Raw genomic sequence first — 24,032 nt, 5'->3', positions numbered from 1 at the left:
GTGTGTGTGTGTGTGTGTGTGTGTGTGTGTGTGTGTGTGTGTGTGTGTGTGTGTGTGAATGTTCTAAAATGGGTTATAGTGATGAGCACACAACTTCATGAATTACTAAAAAACCACTGAATCGTACACTTTATTTAGGTGAATTGTGTGGTATGTGAGTTCTTTCTCAATAAAGCTGCTAAAAAAGCTTAGTAAGAGATCAATCTGATAATACTCATTCTCACCATATCAAGATTTAGTCTAACAGTTCAAAAAATGAACAAAGGCTAGTTGAAAACTTAGGGGAAAAATGTGGCCAATCCCCACAGACCTGTAGCAGACCTCCTCTTAAATCAATGGATATTTTTGGTATGGACTGTTCTGGGCCTGGATTGCCACTGTGTTTACACCACTTAGCTTCCAGATTGGCAGTAGCACAGCATGGTCCTAACAGAATCCGATTTCTTTCTTTGAGACTTGTTTTAAGCAGAAAATCATTTATGCTGAGTAGAAATGATGACTCAAGAATTATACCTGGAAAAAAAAAAAGAAGAGGGGTATATGTTATAATTATTCCTTGTCAAAAACGTATGTTTGAGCAAGAACTATCTGTATTTTTTAAAAAGCATTAATTCATCCTTTGTCAAGAGCCTTCTTTTTCAGCTGGCTTCCTCCCACGGTTTTAGGACACTTATATAGAATTCTAGTTATGAAGCAGGTATGCCTCATTCACATTCCTAACAAAGAAATATTTGCCAAAACATTATGACTTTTTCCATGTGTGAGCATTTTAAGCTTTATGAGTAGAGACATTTTCATTAAATTGTGCAAGTTTTTCAAACAACTACATTAAGAATAAGAACAGCTGCTTCATTTGTCTATTGTTAACATGATGGGAAAGGGCAATTTTCTGTGATTTCTTATAGTAACAGAGTATAGTATATTATTTTGCTAGACACTCAAGTTTTTGACTGGCCCATGTTAAAATTCAAAACAATCAAAATATATAACATGTGTTTTCTAAAAATTTTAGTTTAATCCAAACTTCACACATCATAACCACTTGAAGTTTACAAAGTCTTAAAAACAGATAGTGGCAGGTTAGATTTATGAGAAAAACTATATGCTATAGTTCAAAGTAAATATACCCAGAAAAGGAATACACTTTAAAATGTAGGTTTTTCTTTTGAACTTAAACTAGAAGTGTAGATCAAAACCTTTTCATAAAACCAACAGCACACTTTAAGATATTTGGATGCAAAGTTAGAGTGGTGGGTTAACTTTCCCCGAAGGAGCTCATATTCTGAATTGTCATTGTGAATATTGAATTTCACCAGACCGCGTTTGTAATGCCCATGGCTTATTTTTCTAATGATATTTGATCCTTAAAAGAGATGAAAGATTAAAAAACACCTTAGGCCCATAGTATACACGTTTCAAAGGAGAGTACCCACACTGACTTTTCAATTCTGTGGAGACTTGGAAACTTCATATATGTTGTATGCTCCTACCACAGAAATAAGATAGATAACTTCTAATCTTCCCTGGAAGACATCACACCCATGTAAATTAGGGCTAAGACTTTTGTTAAAATTTAGGATGGCAGAAATCAGTTTCATAAATTTTTTCAACTCCATTATGGCACTAAGACTTCCATTTCATTTATACAACTTTCTTGATTCACAACTACACCTCACTTAGAGAAAAGAAATAAAACAGAAAATTAAAAAAAAAAACAGGTCCCCAAATACCCAAGAATCAAAAATCATCTCCATTAATGGGGTTTAGAACTTAAGTCATAACTTCCTGACTTAACCGCATTACATTACCTGAAATATTTACTACTCAACAGTAAATATCTGCTAAATGAAACATATCAATTTATTATTCAGAAATTTCTCATAATGGGATTATGAAAGTTTAGGCTTGATTCAGCACAGTCATCTAGCAAATGAGTATTAAGGGAACATCAGAATTACATTTCTCTTTATTCTCCAATACATGCATCTTCATTCTGCCCTACAGTGAAATACCCAATTATCTAGTAGTAATCTTAATGTGAATATTCTTTTGGTTCCTCATACACAAAATGCTTAATAACCAAAGGCCTTCTAGGCTGCTTATCTCATTTAATGTTTATCATTGCCTCGCCAGAGACCCAGATTTAAAAAATCTCAGGGCCCACTTTGGGAGTTCTTGCTCTCTTATTCCAAGACTTAATTTCTAGATCATTCTATTCATCTCCATTATTTTAAAACATCAAGGAAGAGAGATTTTGGTAAGCTAAATGATTGGAATAGTAGACCACATCATTTTCAAGCTTTAGTAGACTGACCATCCTGGAGGCAAAGACCATTTTATTCAGTATAGCACTGGGCACAACAGTAGCTCTTCAGGATAAATCCCACCAAACTGAATTGCCAGTATAACATCTGATCCTACTTTCATCTGTCTCAACATATTTTTTAATTGACAGACAAAACAGAAAAGTGCTTAAATCTTTGCCATTCTTCATTCTATCAGTGTGTCATAGAATAATAAGGTTGGATGGAGGAGACCTCCATTCCAAGTCCCCCTCCTCTAAAAGAAATCACACAAAACTCTATTTTGAAACGATGTTAGAAGCACCTAAAACTTGCAAAAATATACAGAGTTCCCATATACCTCTCATCTAGCTATGTAACCATAGCAGAAATACTGAAATCAGGAAATCGACATTGATACCATACCAGTAAGTAATCTATAGATCTCATGTAAATTTTGCTATTTTCCCCACTCCTGTCCTTTGATGGTCCGGGATCCAAACTAGGAATCCCTACTGAATTTAGCTGGCAGATCTCCTTAGTCTCCTTTAACCTGTGACAGATCCTCCAGCTTTCTTTGTCTTTAATGACCTTGATGTTCTTGAGGCCAATTACTTTGCGGAATGTCTCTCAATGTATCTGATGTTTTCTCACTAGAATGAAGTTATACATTTTTGGCAAGAATCCCAGAGGAGTGATGCCCTTCTCCGTGTTATCATATATTGGGGTATGGGATACTGATGTTTTAATGCTGGCAATATTAACTCTGATCACATGGCTAAAGTGGTGTCTGCCACTGTAAAATTGCTATTTTTTCTTTTGAAAATAACAAGTATCTTGTGGGGGAGATATATGAAGATCATGCAAGTATCCTCTTTTACATAAAACTTTTACCTGCTAATGTTTTAGCATCCATCAGTGGTTCTTGCCTGCAATGATTATGACTGTGGTGTATGAACATGTTGATTTTCCACTTTTCTTATTCTTCTACATTAATTAATTAGCATTCTGTGGTAAAAAGAGCTGTCCTTTCTACCCCATTTATCAGTTCAATTATTTATTTGTATGTGTATGGACTCACAGGTATTTATTTTATTTTATGGATTATAATCTAGTACTATCATTTACTTTGTTGCTTCCACTGAACCAGCTCTGGGCATTGAGAACCCCTTCAAGTTGGGTCCTGTGTCCTTTTGATATACCCCCAACATTTTTTGAGAACTTCTTTACTTTTTGGCCATAAAAGATATATTAGGCTTATCCTGTATTTTTCCCATCTCATCTATGGCATCAGTCATTTCTCTAGAAAACCAAATCTAGGTGGTAAGTATGCTCATTGCTACTAGGGTGTCACTGCTTCTAGGCCTTCTCAGCAGAGGGGGCTAAGGAGCCTATGTATATAAACCACCCATGTTTATGTATGCATCTATATTTCTTTACCTACCCATCAGAACATATATTAAAAATCATGAATTCATACTGATACCTCTGGTTCTAATCCAGCACCACAGAGTGGTTTCTAGCCTTCCCCCTTTCCTTATTTGTACATCTTCCTGTAACAGTGAGAAACCTGCTGAACACCTCTTCTATGTGCTGATTTCTAATCATTCCTAAAATATCACTTTGAAGTGGTGAAAATTAAAGCAGAAGAACTAAGACAGACATAAAGGACAACTTCATGAGAGCAAAGGTAATTATCAAAGAAAAGACTATCAAAAGAAAGGGCTAATATTTATCTCTAGGAGTTTTGTTAAGAATGGGCTTGACAACATTTTGTCTACAGCATACAGATGAAGATGATTACCTTTCTCACTCTATAACAGATTTCATCTATACAAAGATATTTGTAAGCATATGATAAAATCTTTGTAGAAGTAACTTAATACATACAGAATTTGGAACTTACTAGATATTTCTACTATGCAGGAACTACTCAAAATACTGATATTGTACTGTCTAAATTAGTTTCTGAGGTTTGCTTAAAAAAAATCCTAGTACTGGAATGACAAAATTTACATCATTATATCTTGTCTATATTCCACAGAAAGTGCCTATCTCTTCTCAAAGAAGAACTTTTTTTAAAAAAGATTTTATTTATTTGAGAGAGACACACAGAGAGAGGGAACACAAGCAAGGCGAGTGGGAGAGGGAGAAGCAGGCTTCCCGCCGAGCAGGGAGCCCGATGCGGGGCTCGATCCCAGGACCCTGGGATCATGACCTGAGCTGAAGGCAGACTCCTAATGACTGAGCCACCCAGGTGCCCCTCAAAGAAGAACTTAAGTAGGGCTGATGGAAGGCTTTTCTTAATTCCCTAAAGTTATACAATTATAAGTATTTATTGCCTGGGGTGAGAAAAAATTCTAAACTTGTTGAATTATTACAAACAAGTATAGAAATATTGACAGCTTTTGTGTCACTGCATACCCTGTTAAACACACAAACACTTCACTGCTGTCATACAAATCCTGTTCTTTTTTGCTTGGGTAGAGACAATGGGATACCTAGAATTCGTGCGAGAATAAAGATAAAGTTCGGGGCTGTAATCTCAGAAAAGTGGCCCAAGAAGTAGGAAGCCAATGGTTGGGCCAACACCTGGGAGTCTGCAACAAGAAGAAGAAAGCCAGCCAGACTCAGGTGTGTATTGAGGAGGGTAGGAGGAGGCAAAATGTACCTGAGATACAGAGACCTTACAATGGAGGCAGGCACTGTTCTAGCTTTAGCTTTATTTCAGCAATAATAGAATCTATGCTTTGCCAGAAAGCAGGCTAGTAGGGCTGGAAAGTTGCCAGACTTTGATTTTCATGTTTGATACTCTCTGGAGTTTGATTTGGCTCAGGGATGAGCATGAGATTCAATGCAAACCAATGAGGTACAGTAATACCAATGAGGAAAGTGGCCTTTCCTCTTGCTCCCTGGCTTTGAAGTTAAGAAAATGAAGGCACTGGAGCTGCTAGGAGCCCCCATGTGGGGTCTGAGGCAGAAGCTATGTAACACAGAAGAGAGATCTACTGGATTCTGCCATGCCTAAGGACAGCACCGGTCCTAAGCTTTTCACCTACATGAGACTGCTTAAATCAGCTTAGGTTGGATTTTCTGTCATTTACAACCTAAAGCATCCCAAATGAAACACAGTCTCTAAGTAAATGGACTGCTAAGGGAACCCACAGTCTTCTATTCTTTCCTCTCATCCCAATCTCTTATTCCAGTGGATTTCTCTACTCTCATGGCTTTAAGGACAATTTCTTTCGATAGTACTCATAACCATGCCTAATTTCTTAAGAAAGTGCTACTCCCATGCCTCTATCTACCTGTAAGGCTTCTGGATCTCTGTGATAACCTCCACCTTGATATTTATACATGCATGCATTCACTATTCAACCAACATTTACCGGTTATCTACTATATACTGGGTAAAGTAAATAATTTGCAATTTTTTCTCCTCAAACCAGATTTTTCCTTGGCAATTTATCATCCTCAAGTTCTGAGATATAAGGAAGTACTAGAGGGGAAAAAACAACCAACAGCGTTTGTAATACTGACTCTGTTAAGCAAATGAACTGCTAAAAAACATGGATACTTCCCTACTATCAAACAAATCTATTTTTTTTGCTTTGTATTCTTCTTTGTGCTGTTAATTCTTTCATTCTAATCAAGTATTTGTGTACCTATATGTAAGTCGCTCTTCATTTTTCTCCTTTCTTTTCCCCAACAGCCTATTCCTCACTCTCTTCTTACACCTTTGTCATCCATTTACAGTTTGTACTTGATTCTGTCTCAGGTCCACCAGCATTGATCATGGACTTGTTTAAACACACAGGTGACACTGAGAATTGAAGATGCTCGTGCTAGCAGTGAGGACACAGAACAGGCCCTGCCCAAAGGCACAGACATAAGTGTGCCCTGCTTGGTCCCTTCTGCCCCCTTCTCTGTTCTTCTGTGGTTCACTTTTGAGGCAACTGACTTAACCCATCCGCATGTGCCCATTGGCCCACCACACTGATTACACACACCAGCTGTGGCATTGCTCCTCACTGAAGGGTTCCGGGTTATTGGTGCCACCACAGAAAAGTTCACCCACAAGTACCAGCTTTTAAGTTTAAATTAGAGTCTCTGTTTCCTTTTGAACACTTCCTGCTACGTTTTTAAAAAAAAAGCTACAACAAAATAATAGAAAAACATGTTAGTTCAAGTGGTTTTAATCTTGGCGTAAATGACCAGTAGTAAGAGATTATGATGATCACTTAATAATAAAGAGTGGTGATGAATTTCACAAAGGGTCATTTATAAATGGTAAACCAAACTTCACCTTTTACCACAAAATATGAAAATAATCCCTGGGACCCATGACAGGGTTATTGATTTTCCTTTTCCCTTTCTTTTACTTCGTGAGAAGCTAGCCTACGGGACGTCATCCTCTCCTTTTTGTTTTTTCATCCGGAAACACGCTAAATACCTTCCTTGGGATGAAATGAATCTTGTTTTATGTATCACCACACACACCCACGGAGAACACTCAGAGTTCATGTAAACTAGATACTTACACATTTCAAATCTGGTATAAATGGCAACAGAAAGTGCATTAAGGAATGTGTTACTCTCCTTCCTAGTGGACTACTGATGTACTGTTGGATAAAATTACTACATGTAAAAACTATAAAGAACTATCTGCTCAGCGGTGGAAAAGGCCAAGTGATTTTGTGACATTTTGTCTCGGTGTGTATCTGCACATGTGTGTGCATACTGCAAATATGACGATATGTTTACATTTGTTCTAGCAGGCGAATATACAGGTGTTTGATGTGGTATCCTTTATATTTTCTGAACTGTTCATTTCCCCCCTAAATTTCCAAAAATAATATGGAGAGAAGAAAAAAAATTAAATATGCTGTGGAAGTGTAAGATTTTAAACGGTCACTTAAACTTTTAAAGTATGAATATTATTAAAGTTACTCAAACATTTATCAGGTCATTTTTTAAATCTTTTAACTTTGAAATAATAATAGGCTTTTAGAGCAAAGTTGATACCCTTTACTCAGCTTCCCTTAAAGTTAACAACTTACGTAAGCTATAGTATGATTCTCCAAAGCCAGTAAATTAACCTCAGTACTCCTAACTAATTTATAGACCTTATTTGAATTTCACATTACTCCCCGCATGTCCCTTTCCTGTTCCAGGATCCAACCCAGGACCCCACACTGCATTTAGCAATTGTGTGCTCGACCAAGTATATAACCTCTTCTACTTCCTTCCCATTCAACAGAATGCTTTTCTGATTTTTCCATTGGCCTCTTTCAAAAATCTGTTTATATTTTTAATTTCAGCCCTAGCAAACTAATGGCAGATATTTAATTAAACTAAATGAGGTGTAACAACATTGAGAAGCAATTTCAGAAACAACTGGTATGATAAACAGAAATAATCTTGCTTGGTTTGCATACTGACATACTTTTCATTGAGTGTAAAAATTTAGTTCAAGGAACAAGTAGTTTCATGACCTTTAAAATACTTCTTCGGAAGACTAATAAATGCAAACCACTTGTTTTGGAGAATGTTTACAAAATGCTGCCAGCCCTACATTGTCAGTCTCTACTAGACATTTGGTAAGGCTCCTATTCTCTACATGCTGACTGTGCAAAATGCAATCTGAATCAGGGCTTCTGTATGTCATGAGCAAGAGTACTCAGTGATGACATGTGCTAGCAAAACACATCCAGGTATTTTTTTATACAGCTGGAAATAATCTAAGGCTACTAGAAAATCAGCAAGCATGGGTTAGATACATCTACAGGTCAATTTGCATAACAGTGAAGCATCTGGGTGCCTCAAAAAGCGAGGAAGAAAACAATTTTTATAAGGATCTATGAAGAGATGATCCATAAAAAGATGACCATAAATAACCAGATGGCCAGAAAAAATTTTTCTAAGTATGGTTCATAAAGAGATTAGAACTCTTCTCATTTCTAGTTCCTTCAACTAATTATGTTAAAGTACATAAAAAATGGTATTTGGGTATTTTAACCATGAACAAAATAAACAAACCTTGCTCCCCCCCAACAGAATACGTAAGTTGACCAGATTGTATTTAATTACATTCTGTTTTATAATATGCCTATGTATTTGTTACCTATTAATATAGTAAACTAAAATATAGCCTAAGATTAATATATGGAACAGAACATAACAAAGCTGTCAGAGAACTACATGTATGTTGAAAGGGATGCTGGTGCTCTTGAACAAATTTACTACAAAGTCTAGCCATCAAAATGAGAGCCCAACCGGGTGGTCCCCTTGCTAACATGTATCCCATCCCATCTGATGATTTGTCATGGGTGGGGTTTCCAATCCCCATCTACTCTCACCCAGTCCTCACTGATGAATAAAAGCCTTTCCCCCAACCCCCACCGCTCTAACCCAAACCTCTTTTGACCATAATAAAATGACAAGTAAGAAGAATGGGACTTTTTTTTTTCTTTCACATAAATAAAGGGGGAATTACTCATCAAAGACAAAAATGTCTACGAGTTAGCTATTTTTACTTGGCCTTTGTCTGGGAGAGGTATTTTCTGAGAAATGTTTTAGAACTCAGATTCTAGAAAAACTAAACTAAAAATACCAAAGGGTAATGGAGGATAAATTTTGCCTCTTTCTTCCTCTCCAACTGCCACCATGCTCACTGTTTTCACAGTTGTGTCAGTTTATTAGAAAAATAAAACTTGATTGGACCATGTGGCCATTTTTTTTTTTTTTTTTTTTTAAAGCTGACTGGAAAAAAAAAAAAAAAAAGCTGACTGGCAGATCTGACTGTGCATACTGGAAAGTGTATGGCAACCTCACCGAGGAAGGAACAACAGTAAATACACACTTCAAAAGTTTCTTAGAGGAATACAGTAGCTGGTTAATTACATGAGGAAACTGCTGTGAATCAATTTTTTTTTTTTAAAGTAAGTTACATGGATGGAAGAATTGGTTTAAACTTACTCAAACAGTGTTGAAAGCAAAATGACTTGCTTAATAATTTACTACAGCCGCTTAGAAATTGGTCTTGATCTGCATAATCCAGGTGTTTTAAGACTGGTAATAACAGACCAATCAAAAGCCAGGGGACGTGTTACAGTCTTCACTCCATCTCAGAATATCCCTGGGCAAATCACTTAATCTTCCACCCTTAGCTCAAGGGGGGAGTTAGGACTAGTTCAGTGGGTCTCAATCCAGGGTTCTTTGACCTGAGAGAGTTCCACATAATAATGGTGGTTCATGAGGTATTTTCAATATTTCAAAGAGCCCTGGGGTGCCTGGGTGGCTCGGTCATTAAGCAGCTGCCTTAGGCTCAGGTCATGATCCCAGGGTGCTGGGATCGAGCCCCGCATAGGGCTCCCTGCTCCGCGGGAAGCCTGCTTCTCCCTCTCCCACTCCCCCTGCTTGTGTTCCCTCTCTTGCTGTCTCTTTCTCTGTCAAATAAATAAATAAAATCTTCAAAAAAAAATATTTCAAAGAGCCCAAAAGAAATCATGAATCTATCTGAAACAGGCTCGGAGGTGCAGTAAACTTTTTTTTTTGGTTACAGTCATATCGAGTTGGTGTAGTTATGTTAGCTACCTCATCCTAAATGCAGTGTGTTTGGATCATGAGATCTATGAGAGAAAAAGATAAAAAAGGGTTCTCGATAAAGAAAAGGATGATCTGTAAGATAACTTTCAACTTGGAGATTTAGTGACCTATGACTTCACCATTCATGTGGTACTGGGAGAGGGAAGCGGGGGAAGATACAAAAAAGACCAATATTTATTGAGGAATTTAATAAATCTGTGCCAAGGAATGTGTAGGGTACTCTGAGTACATTATCTCACTTAATCCTTTCAACAGGCCTGTGAATTAAGTATTTTTGCCTTCATTTTGGAAATGAGCTGTGTTGTAACTTTTACCACCATCAACTGCCAGTAAGTAGCAAGGCTAGAATTCAGATTCTGTCTGCCTCCTTCCAGCACCAGGTTGTTCTATAAAATCTACTGCTATTAGTTAGCTCTTAGTAATTTCATTTTTCCAGTTGGCAACAGGTTTGTGAATAAATGCTTTTTCCTGTCCCCAGCTGTCTTGCATGGCCTCGGTATGTTATGCCAACACAGCCTACAGGTCCAGAGGCCCAGCCAGAGAGTAAAAGAACATCTAAGACATGTCCTCAGTCACTCATTACTGATGACGTTGCTTTGCCAGAAATTTTCCTAGCAAATAGCCTACTCATGGCTTATGTGGATGAGAGGGCAATTTGCTGTGACCACAGGCAAAACTAAATGCCGTCACAAATTCAGTAGAGCGGGGGAGAGAGATTTACTCCTAATCTTCCTTTTTCCACAGCCCCAGCACGGAGGGCTACAATAATTCTTGTCCATTTCACCTAATACTAACCTATAAGGTGCTACCATTAAGATGCAGAGGAGAAGCTGCTGAGAGCTCCAGTACTTAATTACAAGGACTGGAAACTTTCTTCCCTAACAGCACTCTGCAGTGAGATATCTTTATGTCAACTGATAGCATTTTTGTTGTCTCAAAGGCCCTTTTTTCTCCTGCCCATGGAACATTGTTTTAAATAGGTATATGTGGGAAATTTTTATCAGTTGCCCTTCCCCCTTTCCAAATGTATCTAAAACTAGAGAAATCGTTCTTTATCATACCTTTGTTAAAACTAGAAGAAATAAAAAGCATTTTTTTTCCTATGGTACTTAAGATACACAAAGTCCACTGCAATGGGACACAATTCTAAAATATCTAACCTAAGGCCAAAGTTTTCTAGTAGTCTAGATTAAGTTTAGAATTTGGTAACTAAAAACAATAGGAAGAACTAGACCAATACAGCTAGAGACAAGATTGAAGGTGGATATACTTGGAAGAGTATACTTGTACTGGATTTCTCATTAGAAGGGAGCAAGTCCTGTGAAGACTTCACATTCCCCAAGAGAACCATATTTACACAATTAACAATTCTTTTGTTGGAAAAAAAAGCTTTCATTATTGCATGTGGACACATGTGGGCTGTGTAAAAAATATAAAAGATGTGTAACACACGGTAAACAGAAAGTAATGATCTTAAACAGGCCAAATCCTTGAACTCGTCATTAATAAATGTCTCTCCTGCATTCAGCTACCCGGGCTGCTGGGAGCCTGTTTTCTTCAAGTACTTCAAACACTGAAATCCAGGAACATTTATTATTTTAATCCATTACAGGCAGTGCTTGATTTAACTTTATTGGTTGTGGTGGTGGTAGTGGTTATAAGTGGGGGTACAGCAATGTTCTTTTACACATCATTTCAAAAGGGCTTAATTATATTTTATAGTTTGGGCCAGGAATTCTGCTTGTTTTTTGTCTAACAAGGTTCAAATGGAGTTCAGGTCGATGATGAATCAGAAGAAAAAGTCAGAGATGGTTATCTCTCGGAGATGAGCTCATCTCCCTCTACGAAAGGCTGGGCAGGTACACAATGTTCGCTACACCAGAGCACATGACAGTGCTCGACATCCGAAGCTGGTTGCTTATTAGATGATTTTTAACACATTAGCAATTCAATCCAGCGGTTATCTTCTTCATTTCTAAAGTAACTATCCTATGTATTTTAAAGGTTTCCCATTGGAATCCAAAGCAGCTATAGTAACCACCTAGCACTAAAACAAAAAATGGATGTGAAGAATAATAATCACAAAACAGACATTTTTAAAAAATGCACAAAGCTTTTTAAAACAGAAAAATTTAAGTATCCCAAATGAAAGATGTAGAAGACTGTATTAATATAATTGGGTTAAACAAAAGAGTAAGTAACGGTGTAAACGTGTCTGAACAGCATTTATCTCCCAGGGTTTTGTTTTGTTTTTTTAAACATCAAACATTCTTAATCTGTTACCTTTCTTTCTAAGGGTGTGAAGAAAGATCTAAGATAACGCTGCCTATTATTATCCAAAATTCCAGCTAATTATATATTATTGCATGTAACAATTACAACAAGGAGAATAAAATTTGCATGGTGGGATTTCTTCTCCACTGCATGCGATTTCTGAGAAGAGGACAAGAGAATTACTCCCCAAGAGAGCATCTTATACATTTATGGTTTTTATTTCCCACAATATTAGAGAAATAATACGAAACATTATTTTGAAAAAAGTAACGAGAATTTTACTTTTTTCTCCTTATTTCCCGTTTAATTTTTAGAACTTCCTATTCTACTTCTTTTGAATGTCTCAATAGTACATCAGTATATACAGAAAAATATCACTGTTGAAAAGAATCCGTAATCTATAGATAATTTAAGAGTAAAACAAGAGGGACACGCCAGTTCATCAGTAGCAACTTTGAACCTTGTTATAAAGTAATAAGAGGGAATCTGACCAGGATTAATAGTGGTACTCAGTTGTGAGGTGAGGGGTGTCAGGTTTCACGGACTCTAGGCCATCTGTTCTGCCTGCCTCCATTTTACTTCTGCAAAACTATAAACGCACCTCTACCTCAGGGACTATAGAAAGGCATTAGAATTCTTCTGCTTTTCATTATCACAAGATTCAGTAACTCATTTCATTGTCAAGATAATCCCCTTTTACTCTTTCTTTTGCGCTTGCAGGGTATGCCAAAATGACAAATAAAATCCCAGATGTTACAGACCCAATGAGGTCTCCACCTTTCCTTGAGTGTTGGGTTTAAGCTACTTGGGACATAGTGTCAAAAATGACAGGACCCTGATGCCCACACCCAATATTCATTAAGGTTTGTTAGTGATCTGTATAGTGGTCCACAAGCTGTACTTCCATTTCAGTCCTCGGTGGCGGCTTGAAAGTTAAGTTTGTCCTCTGGCTTTAATTGTCAAAGAATTCATTTCCTATTGTTCAGGCATTGGAAAGAGAAGCTGTTTCTTTCTAAAAGTAACGAAAGTCTTTGGGGTGTTGTAAATGGCTGGCTATTGCGACATATTATTTTAGGTAGTCATATCTAATTTAATGTTTTATTTCCCCTTAGGCTTACTTGCATTTCTGCCGCATCCAACAGCTATGACAACACCTTGAGAGATTTTCCTCAGGAGATCCAGTTAGCTGTGGAATGAAAAGCTGGAGCTCCACTTTGGATCAATTAATGACCGGGTTTCACTTTTCAGTACACGAAAAGGAACTTTAGGTTCTTTATGTTTTATGGGTCTTGAATTTGGTGAACACGAGAAGAGGCATTCCTCTATGTGAAAAATAATGTGCATGTGCTGTCTTTCTATTTCTGTTTATACACACAGGTAAGTGCATCTGGATGACAGAGGCTGGGGTAGTGAAAGTTATTTAAAATGACAGCTCTTTGACCAGGAGTTCAAGTCATTGTTTTCTGCCACGATGACAAGTCCCCTAAGTGCCTATGGACAGAGGATCCTTGCAACTTTTCCCCAAATTCTGACTAAAATGCAAACCAAGATGGCCTCACTTAGGCTCTTCTCCCAACCCTTTGTGCCACTGAACTTGTTCATATCCCATTTCCCTTTTCCTTATCTACATGGAGCCCGCTAATCTAAGCGTCCCTGAGCAAGAGCAAGGCAGCCTAAAGAATAGCCATTTCACAGCCTGAATTGTGTACCCTCATTTGCCAAAATCTAAGGAGTGCCGCCCTAATAGAGCCATGATTTACTCTGACAAGGGGAGCGAAAGTCTGCAGCTCACTCCCCACCCTGCCTATGGAAAATGCTACACTGCGTTCACAATTTATAGCTACATACTTATGGTTTCTCCAAAACGACATACTTCAAACGACAAAAAAAAAAGATTGTATTATGTGTGTAGGTGGGGGGAAGGGCGTTGTTTTTAAAAAGAACACACTATAGAATGGGATGGATTTAATAGAGAGCAAAAGAAATACTACCAAGCCTTAAAATGTTTCAGAAAATAAGATAGAATCTCTAAATGAGATTCATTTTGTTTTTTTTCTCAGTATTGTTTGCCAACTGAAAAAAAACTAAGCATTACGTCTACTAAAATCAGAACTTCAGAGCCATTTTACCAAAGACATATGGGAGAACATAAGTATTCTAGCAGAAATACGAGTTAGGTTATTATAAGTCACTGTTACACTAGCATCTGCAGAGTAGAAGTAGGAAAGAAATCAAGTCCCTTGAAACTCTCATAGTTTAGGGTCACAGGATAGTACAGAAGGCTAAGAAGAACTTGTGGATTTCTTTTCTTTTTTAAATTGAAAATATTTAACCATTTCATTTTGTTTCAAATGATGAGAACATTTTAGTGAATAATTTGTACATATTTTGTTGCAGAAACCAGTAAACGAATAGGAAAACGTCCTAGATTTAAGTGTATTGTCAATGTGTTGGGAAGAAGATTAACTTTCCCCTTTCATGCTCTTGTTACTCCTTTTCCCCATACTCTTCCCATAAGCTTATGACAGTTTAGATGATAAAAAATACAATCCTTAGATGGACTCAAACATTTTTTGTACCCTTCAGAAGTGAGGAAACATGCCTACAACACATTCCCCATTGTGTTTCTCTAAATTTTACTTAGAACATAAGATTCCTCTGGCATTACAAATCTATTTCAGCTCCTAAATTAAAACTCATCTGGAAAGGACTGTTTTACCCTGTTTATATAACATTGTCACATAAAGAGTGTTAAAAAAAATATTTCACTAAAAATAGCTTGCGTAAGTTAGGGATTAGAGTAGTTTCTGCTGCTATAATTGTTCCTTTGTAGTTTTTTCCATGATGTTTTTGCAGTGTTTTTGACTGTGTTTATTAAAGTCAGCACATCAAAAAGGATCAAAGAGAAAGTGAGTGAGAACCAAAGAAACCCCAAGTGTGTTGTCTCATTGGGGAGTTATGCAGATTCGCATAAACAAGTGCAAATTGTTGAGGTTTTAATGAAAATTTTCTACAATTATTTTATCTTAAGTCATTCTATACAATAACATCTGTACAGCAGATGGCTATACTGTACCAAGGCAATGCTCCTTTTTCTCTCTCTGTTTAATAGTACATCTGAAATGACTACTTTTGTCACTGTGCTCAATTTGGTTCAGCAAATAATTTGAAAAGTGCAGCTGCTGCAGATGGGTCACAATAGTTACATAAACTGTAAAATCAAAGACACAGTTAGGTATTTCTGTATTAGATTCAAACTATAAAAATCTGACATTAACTCTGTTGAGCTCAAAGATACACTATAAAAAAGTTTAGTTCAATGAAGAACGATGTCACTTGCATAATAAGAAAAGAAATATAACTACTGGTAGGAGGGTTTTTTTTGGGGGGGGTGAGGGATACTTTTACCACTCATCAAAAATATACCTTGCATATATATTTGAGTATATTTCATCCAGGCTGCAAAGCATGACTTTTTAAGATATTCAACTATATAATGAAATTAATGTTCAAAGCTTAAAAAATGATATTTAGCTTTTAAAAAGTTTTGCTTAGCTATACATTAATTTTTGAAAAATATGTAATAATCTCTCAATTATAATTTCCCAGAAATCAGCCATCAGCAATAACTAGAACTTAACACAATCTTATTTTATTTGATTATAATTAGTGATTAGTTTGCTAACGTTATCTTCTTAAACTGAGCATGCTGCTGCATGAAGGAGAAATGCAGAGAACAGATTTGGCATTCATTATGTTCTCATAATAAAATTGTTCCTATTAAATAGCAAACTTCAATTTGATTTGTTGACACAAGTAACTACTTGAGAACGTTTGTTGGACACTACACATTAGACTTGTATAAAGAATGTCTTTGTAGGAGCTATAGTTTCTATTTCTGTGTTTAACTAGATTGAAGGGCATAATTGTAAAAGAGATAGGGGTATGTAGTTTTTCCAGGATGAAGGGGGGAGAAAAAAAGTTACAAAAGCAGAATGAGTCCACTATCTTGTGGAGCTCAGGGAGAGGATTTTAACGACATTATAGAGATGTTTACTGAGGACAGATACTATTAAGAGTGGGTAAAATATGAGTAGCAAATGAATAAAACAAGACAGAAAAGGACCTAGAATTGAGGACAGTCCACTTAAATTGTTTCCCTCTGTGTCCTAACCTTTCCCTGCTATGATGAAGGTACAACTGGAAAGGCGTGGGAACCAGCCAGTGTTGTCTGGGTTGCAATCTATTTGTGGATAAATCAGACACTGTAAGTAACCTCCAGTGCTTCACAGTCTTTCATGTCCCACGGACCTTGCATTTTTCATTTCTAACTTTTAAGACAATAAAAAAAAATACAGTGCTTTTAGCTGGCTTCGTCACAAATATTTCTGGTGAGAAAGAAATAAATCATCTACTTTTTGGCCCAAAACTCATACTTCTCAACCATAAAACTTTTCCTTTATCTCTTAAACTACTGTGCCCAAACTGGCTACATGGAATTAAGTTCCAGGGAGTCTCCAGCTGCCACTTACCTACTTTTTAGTAAGCAACTAAGTTGCATAGAGTTTCAGGATTTACTTTATCCCCTACACTATCCCTCTAGCCCCAATTCTTTCCTGCAAATTAAAGTGGAAAAAAATGTTTCCTTTTGCTACTTTTACTTTTCAAAGTATAATTTCTGGCACTGTGCCCTGAACTCCAAACAGCAGCAGGTTCTGTGACTGAAAACTGTTACTTCCCACCGGTACCTTGCCTTTTCTCTTCCCCTCTTCCCATTCCTTCTGCTTACCCTTCTCCAGTGTGAAAAAGCACATTAACACTTCAGTCATGGTAACAAAAGAGAAAAATGTGGATGTCATTGCCGGTTAATTTCTCACCTCCCCACCCATCGATGCCATCCAGTTTGCAGGGTCCTCACCACCCTTTGCTAGGCTATGTCCCGAAGCGTAGCCTTCGTCTGCCAGGTACTGCTGGCTCGGTCAGTGGCACTGTCCCTGCCAAATTGAACCTTGGTTTTTGCTACACTTTGCGTAGCAGACTTGCCACCTGAATAATTTCTTTTTAAATAAATTGTGACCAGTGGCTTAATACAGTGCATCAGAATCATCTGCAGAGCTTTTGGAACACAGATTTCTGGGCTCCATGCCCACAGCTGTTGATTCAGTAGGTCAGGGGGAGGGTCTGAACCCTGGCATTTCTAACGAGTTCCTAGGTGATGCTGATGCTGTTGGTTCTGAGAGCATGCTTCGAGAAGCACTGCTCTAAGGGTTCACAAAACTTGATACTCCATTCTTCCCCTCCTGCTATCTTCCTCTTCTTCTTCTTTTTTTTTTTTTAACACATACTGTATTATTTGTTTCAGAGGTACAGATCTGTGAGAATGAAGGGGGGGAAATCGGAGGGGGAGACGAACCATGAGAGACGATGGACTCTGCAAAACAAACTGAGGGTTCTAGAGGGGAGGGGGTGGGGGGATGGGTTAGCCTGGTGATGGGTATTAAAGAGGGCACGCTCTGTATGGAGCACTGGGTGTTATACGCAAATAATGAATCATGGAACACTGCATCAAAAACTAATGATGTAATGTATGGTGATTAACATAACAATAAAAAATTTAAAAAAAGATATGGGAAAAAGAAAACCTTGATACTCCACTGTTCCACTAAGCTATTTTAGGTAAAAAGGAATTTAGAAGTGGATGATTTTACAGACATCTGTAGGAACATGCCCGAAGAGATGGATACCAACAGTTTCATTTAGAGTGTTAAAATATTTAGTTCAAAGTATTTGTTATAAAATTACCTCTTAAAATAAGGTCACAAATCAGAAACGTCCCCATCTGTAATGGTCCTTAAAACTTTTAACCTCTACATAATATGAATCTTCAAAATTATGCATTTTCAGATGCAAACAAATCATATTATTATCTCCCTCCCCCCCTTTCTGTGACTTACCAGGTACTTTTTGTGCTGCTTTGACATTAAGGCTTCCACTGAGGGTTGATAAAGATGCTAATAGGCATGGTTTACTAGGATGGGGGACAGTTTCCATGGAGACCACAATCTGAGTAGTATGGACAGAAATTTTTTGAAAGCAAGAAACAGTTCTCCACATGTTTTCTTGAAATGGAATCTTCTGTGCTCCATCACCGTGAACCTTAGGTTTTGACAACTTTCCACGGTAACATTTTGAGGTTGGAAACTCATCCTTATTCAGCGTGGTATCCGAAGGGGCTGAAGTCTCTTTGCTGTGTGCACTTCTTATCTTCTTTAATAAATTGTTTATCTGATCCAACTTGGTAAAACTCAGGTTTGCTTTCAAAGGCTTTGATATGTCCAAGTTGATGTCTGCTATATAATTGAAACAGATAAGAAAAGTACTGAAGCTCTGTCATTGAATATAAGCCCTTACTTCCCTGTCGAGCTCCTATTTAAGTCTCCCTACACTTGTACGGTGGTCTCATTAGGATGCCAGGTGTTATAACTCTTTTATTCATCACCTAACTGATCTTTCCACGTAGTTACTTGAAGGAACACTTTCCCTGGACTACTTACGTGCCTACCTTCCTGTCTCAATCCATGTGACTGTCCTGACAGAGTGAAGGCCATGCATGGACATCTATTTCTGCCCTCCCACTCTGAGACAGACTTAAGCAGCTATTTTAGTTTGTTACTGGAACTGGCATTCTTTCTTCCAAGGTAAAAGGACTTCCCCTAGTATCTAGCACAATGTTTGACACAAATACTGGTGTCAATAAATATCTGTCCAACTGACTAATTGAAGTAGCCTGCCCTACTTCATTCTCTGATCAAGTATATGCAGAGAAGGTTTGTTTCCCCTTTGTGGCCTACATTCCGCATTCGAAGACATTTAAACACCCCATCCAATGTAACATATGTACACAGAGATCTCTTAAAACCCACAGTCCATTTTATATGTACCATATACCAGATGTTGTCCTTATTTGCTACTCAGCACCTGACATTAAAACTGACCAGCTTTAATTTTCTGTTTTTGCCTTCTTACTTCTGTTTTCATTATCAGTAAGCCCTAAGACTAGAAGTGTTGTGAAGGCACAGCAGGTCATACATCTTTATATCCAGTGCTTGGCACACTGTGTCTCGCCTATGTTTGAGCATAACTGAACCTAACAAGTGTTCTTTTCACCGGAGACTGAGTATAAACTGCAAGACACAATTCCAGATGAAGCCAATGGCAAGGTTATTAAGCAGATAGTTTCTATACCTTTCTTCATAAGGAGGAGAACCTTACAGTTTTCTCCTGGCCACCCACGTTCCCTTGGGGTGCCACCCTTTTTAAGTGTGCCTTCCCATGTGTTTCTTTAATCGGGCCTAGCAAAACTCTGAGAGTCCTACTTCTAGCTAGTTGTCTGCCAGAAAGGATCAGACATCTGAGTCACCCTTTGCAATACCAAAATGCTCCCTGCTCCCCATATTTTTTTAAACAGAAAAAACACCCTAACTTAAAGGAGTTATTTTCTTAACTTCCTATTGATAGGTTATCTCACCCACCATAAAATTTACTTATTTAAAGTGAACAATTCGATGGTTTTTAGTAAACTAACAAGACTATGCAATTTTTGCCTCTATTTCCAGAACATTACCATCACCACACCCCAAATAATCCCAGACCACTTAGCAGTCCCTCCCTACCCATTCCCTACCTCTAGCCTCAGGCAACCACTATTTTAATTTCTTTCTCTATAGATTTGCCTCTTCTGGACATTTCATATAAAGAGAATTACATAATATATATCTTGCCTTATGTGTCTGGTTTCTTTCAGTTAGCACAGCAAAAGTTTTAAGGTTCATTCCTATTGAAACATGTATCATTAATACGTTATTCCTTTTTGTGGCTGAATAATACTCCCTCATATGGATATACCACATTTTGTTCATCCACTAACAGTTAATGGACATTTGAGGTATTTCTACTCTTTGGCTATTATAAATAATGCTACTATGAACATTCATGTGCAAATTTTTATGTGATCATGTTTTCAATTCCCTTGGTATCTACCTAGGAGTGGGACTGCTGGGTCATATTTGATTACAGTCACACCTCAGTGGGTGAAGTGGTAGTCCTTGTGATTTTGATTTGTATCTCCCTAATGGCGAATGATGTTGAATGCTTTTTCATGTGCTTATTGGTTATATGTATATATTCTTGGAAAAATGTTATTCACATCCTTTGCTCATTTTAAAATTGGCTAATCTTTTTATTATTGAATTATATGAGTTCTTTATATATTCTGGATACAAGGCCCTATCAAAGATAGGATTTGCAAATATTTCCTCCCATTCTGTGGATTGTCTTTTCAGTTTTTTGATGGTATCATCTGTAGCACAACAGACTTTAATTTTTTGAAGTCCAATTTATTTATTATTTTGCTGATGCTTTCAGGGTCATATTAAGAAACCATTGCTAACCCAAAATCACAAAGAATGACACTTATGTTTTCTAAGTTTTATAGTTTTACCTCATACATTTAAGTCTATGATCGTTTTTATTTTTTTAAAGATTGTATTATTTATTTTTGTGCATGCACGAGAGAGAGAGAGAGAACAAGCACACAAGCAGGGGGAGTGGCAGGTGGAGGTTGAAGCAGACTCCCCGCTGAGCAGTGAACCCTATGCAGGACTCGATCCCAGGACCCTGGGATGATTATCTGAGGTGAAGGCAAATGCTTTTAACCAACTGAGCCACCCAGGTGCCCTAGGTCTATCGTTGTTGTATTAACTTTTGAGTACTATGTGAGGTAAGGGCCCAACTTTCTTCTTTTTTAGGGGAGTATCTGGTTATACCAGCACCACTTCTTGAAAGGCGTTATTTTTGATTTATAGATTCTGGAGTACTGACAGAGGCTGGTGGGCAAAACACTTTAGGAAAATTGGATGGTTCAAATGACCCATACATTTATTTGCTCTGCCTACCTACCCTTTCATGTGGCCTTCCAAATTCCATCGCCTCACAGAAAATACTACTACCTTTACCACAATGAAAAAAAGAGGACAATCTTAACAGATGAAAGGAACAACAGGAAACCAAAACAAAAGCTATAAAGATAGAAGACTCAAATGTTGTGGCCAGAAACTATCTGATTTTGTCTGGATTTATAACGTGCAGACTTAAACTAAGGGTCTGAAGTGTTCATTCTGTAGCCATAGAAACAATTTAGTGATCCATTCAGGAGGTTGCCCAAATATCCATCTAAGCCAACTGCTGAACATAAGGGGTCCATTTCCCCTAACCGTAGACTGTCAAAGCACCCGTGGAATGGTATGTGTGTGTATATATATATCTACCTACCATATCTACCAAGTGTTGCTTGACTACCACCTTGATATGGATCCTATCTCAGGTATCATTGTGGTTGCAGTGACACAGAAAAAAACTATTTATACCTCTGGTTATTTGCCTAACTCATCCTTTGAGACTTAGTCCTTGAGTCACTTCCTCCAGGAAATCTTTCTTGACCCTGTGCCAAGGAAGATGCTGCTCATCCATTGCTTCCAGAATACGCTTTGGATTGTGGCTCATGAGGCACCTATTTATATGATTTTTAGAGTTACCTTCTTATGTATCTGTCACAGTCCAGTGAACTGTGAGCTCCTGGCCAGTAAGGGCTGTCCTACAGCTTAACATTCTGAGTGCCTCAACTACGGTCTGCTCCACAGTGATGTGCTGAAGGAAAAAATGAATGAATTTTTCCTTTCTATTGAACTCTCATAGGCTCACTGAATCATTTTATCTAAAACAATCCATATACTCCTCTTGGACATGTGATATTCCCTATCTCAGTTAATGGCTCTATAATCTACCAAGTGGCTCCAATCAGAAATCTGACTTTTTGACCCATTTCATGTTCTTGTCCTGGTCCAAATCCACTCAAAGATTAAGTTCTGTCAATTCTACTTCCAAAATATTGCTTGAATCCAATCTCCTCCTCTCCAGCACTCCAGCCATTCCCCATTTTTTTGCTCCATGGCTTTGATATTGTTCAGCTATTATAAAACCTCCTGAATGATTTCACTGCCTAGACCAATTCCCGTTAATCCAGTCTCCAGAGTAATTTCCAAATGATTTGCTTCAAATGCAATCCTGATTGGCTCATTCCTATTTAAAACTCTTTCATGGCTCTTCTTTACCTATGGTATAAAAGACCAAGCTCCTTAGAATGGAAAAAAGGCGTTGCCTTTATCTGCAGCCATTGCCTGCCTCACACAATGAGGTTCCAGAAATATCACAGACTTTATAGAGCCTGCTCCCCCCAACTCCTGCTATGTCATACCACTAGGCCTTTGCTCATGTTGCTCCTTTGCCTACTATATCCTTTCTTCGCCCAATGCCTAATGTTCAGGATACCACTCAGCATTTTCTGCACAAAGCTGCCCTTGCACAAGTATCATTTTGTGAGATTATATCTCCCACCAATCAAGAAGTTCCTTGAGTGTGTATTTTTCATCATCAATATGCAGCACTGGGCCTCCAACTCTGCGCAAAGTACATGTTTGGTCACTTCATGCTGCAGCATCTCAAAACATTCTAATCTGGTTCTGCAGAATTCTAAAGATGACTCTCCTGCCCAAGATTTCTGTCCCTTAGTTATTAAATCAAACACTACTTTAGGTACTGCTGTGCTGTGAAGGGGTTTTATAGTTGTGATAAAAAGCCTAGGTCAGGTGAATTTAAGACACAGAAATTATTTGATAGGACTAAATATATAAACCCTTTAAAAGGGATATGAAGGAGGCAGAAAGGGAAGTCAGAGAGATCTGAAGCCTGAGAAGGGCTCTATTATATGCCATTACTGCTTTGAGGATGATGGGGGTCATATGAGAAGGAGGAAGGAATGAGTGGCTCTAGAACTGAGGAGTTAGCCAACAGATAAGGAATGAGGGACCTTGATGCCACAACCACAAGGAACTAGATTCTGCAAATAACTAGGACGAGTTTCTTCTCTGGAGCCTCCAGATTAGAGCCCAGCCCAACCGACACCTTGATTTCGGCCTTGTGAGGTTCTGAGTAGAGAATCCAGCTGAACCCACGTGGACTTTTGACCTACAGGACTGTGAGATAACAATTTCGTGTTGCTGCAAGCCACTACATTTGTGCTTAATCTGTTATGCATCAATAGAAAACTAACATGAATTCCACATGCATATTTACTCACACGACATTCCGAGTTTCTAATGTGCGTATAAATGAAGTTTCAAGGCTTAGGAATGTTTGCCTCAGTTTTTTTTTTTTTTTTTTTTTTTTTACATTTTCTTCTAAAGCAAAAATATCTAATATACCTTGCTTTTTGCTAGTTGCCAGTTCCCTTTTAAAAAAAAATTATTTAAGGATTCCAGGGGTGCCTGGGTAGCTCAGTCAGTTAAGCGTCTGACTCTTAATTTCTGCTCAGGTCATGATCTCAGCGTCATGAGATGGAGCCCCACATTGGCCTCTGGGCTGGCCATGGAGCCTCTTAGGATTCTCTCTCTCCCTCTCTCCCCCTCCCTGGCTCATGCGTATGCTCTCTTAAAAAATATATATATATATATTTAAGGATTCTAGGGAATAGAATCCTGTCCCTCCCACTCTATGCATATCCAGAAGCTGGAGAGAATGCAATTATAAAACCTATACAGTATAGCTACTTGAGGACACTGAAAAGGAAAGGTAGCAAAAGACTGGGGAAGATGGCGAGAGTGCAAAATACTACCAAAATGGAGGTGTTTGCCATTTTTCCTTCTGTATCCCACAGCCTGTGCTAAACGCAATCCAAAAGAGAAGGTGGCATGAGGTGTGGACAGAGGGAGTACTAGGAGAAACCCCCTATTTCTGGCTTCAGCAAGTGGGGGG

General features: G+C 37.9%; 1 protein-coding gene across 7 annotated transcripts in view; it reads right to left on the bottom strand.

Moving 5' to 3' along the window:
- Positions 1 to 24,032, bottom strand: part of VPS13B (vacuolar protein sorting 13 homolog B) — a 746,502-nt gene that overhangs the window by 145,783 nt on the left and 576,687 nt on the right. For 6 of the 7 annotated variants that reach the window (XM_025870900.2, XM_073893015.1, XM_073893017.1 and 3 more), the window contains 2 exons: positions 18,119 to 18,514; positions 311 to 513 (listed from right to left, as the gene is read on the bottom strand). In XM_025870900.2, the coding sequence (XP_025726685.1) occupies positions 311 to 513; positions 18,119 to 18,514 (599 nt within the window). The remainder of the gene's footprint in view (positions 1 to 310; positions 514 to 18,118; positions 18,515 to 24,032) is intronic. The other variant, XM_073893019.1, reaches the window with a different exon arrangement.

This window comes from Callorhinus ursinus, unplaced genomic scaffold, assembly GCF_003265705.2.
Source record: "Callorhinus ursinus isolate GAN/ISIS: 27379988/994484 unplaced genomic scaffold, GSC_fseal_2.0 scaffold5, whole genome shotgun sequence".
In the NCBI taxonomy this organism is placed as follows: Eukaryota; Metazoa; Chordata; class Mammalia; order Carnivora; family Otariidae; genus Callorhinus; species Callorhinus ursinus.
This window is presented reverse-complemented; position numbering and strand designations above follow the sequence as displayed.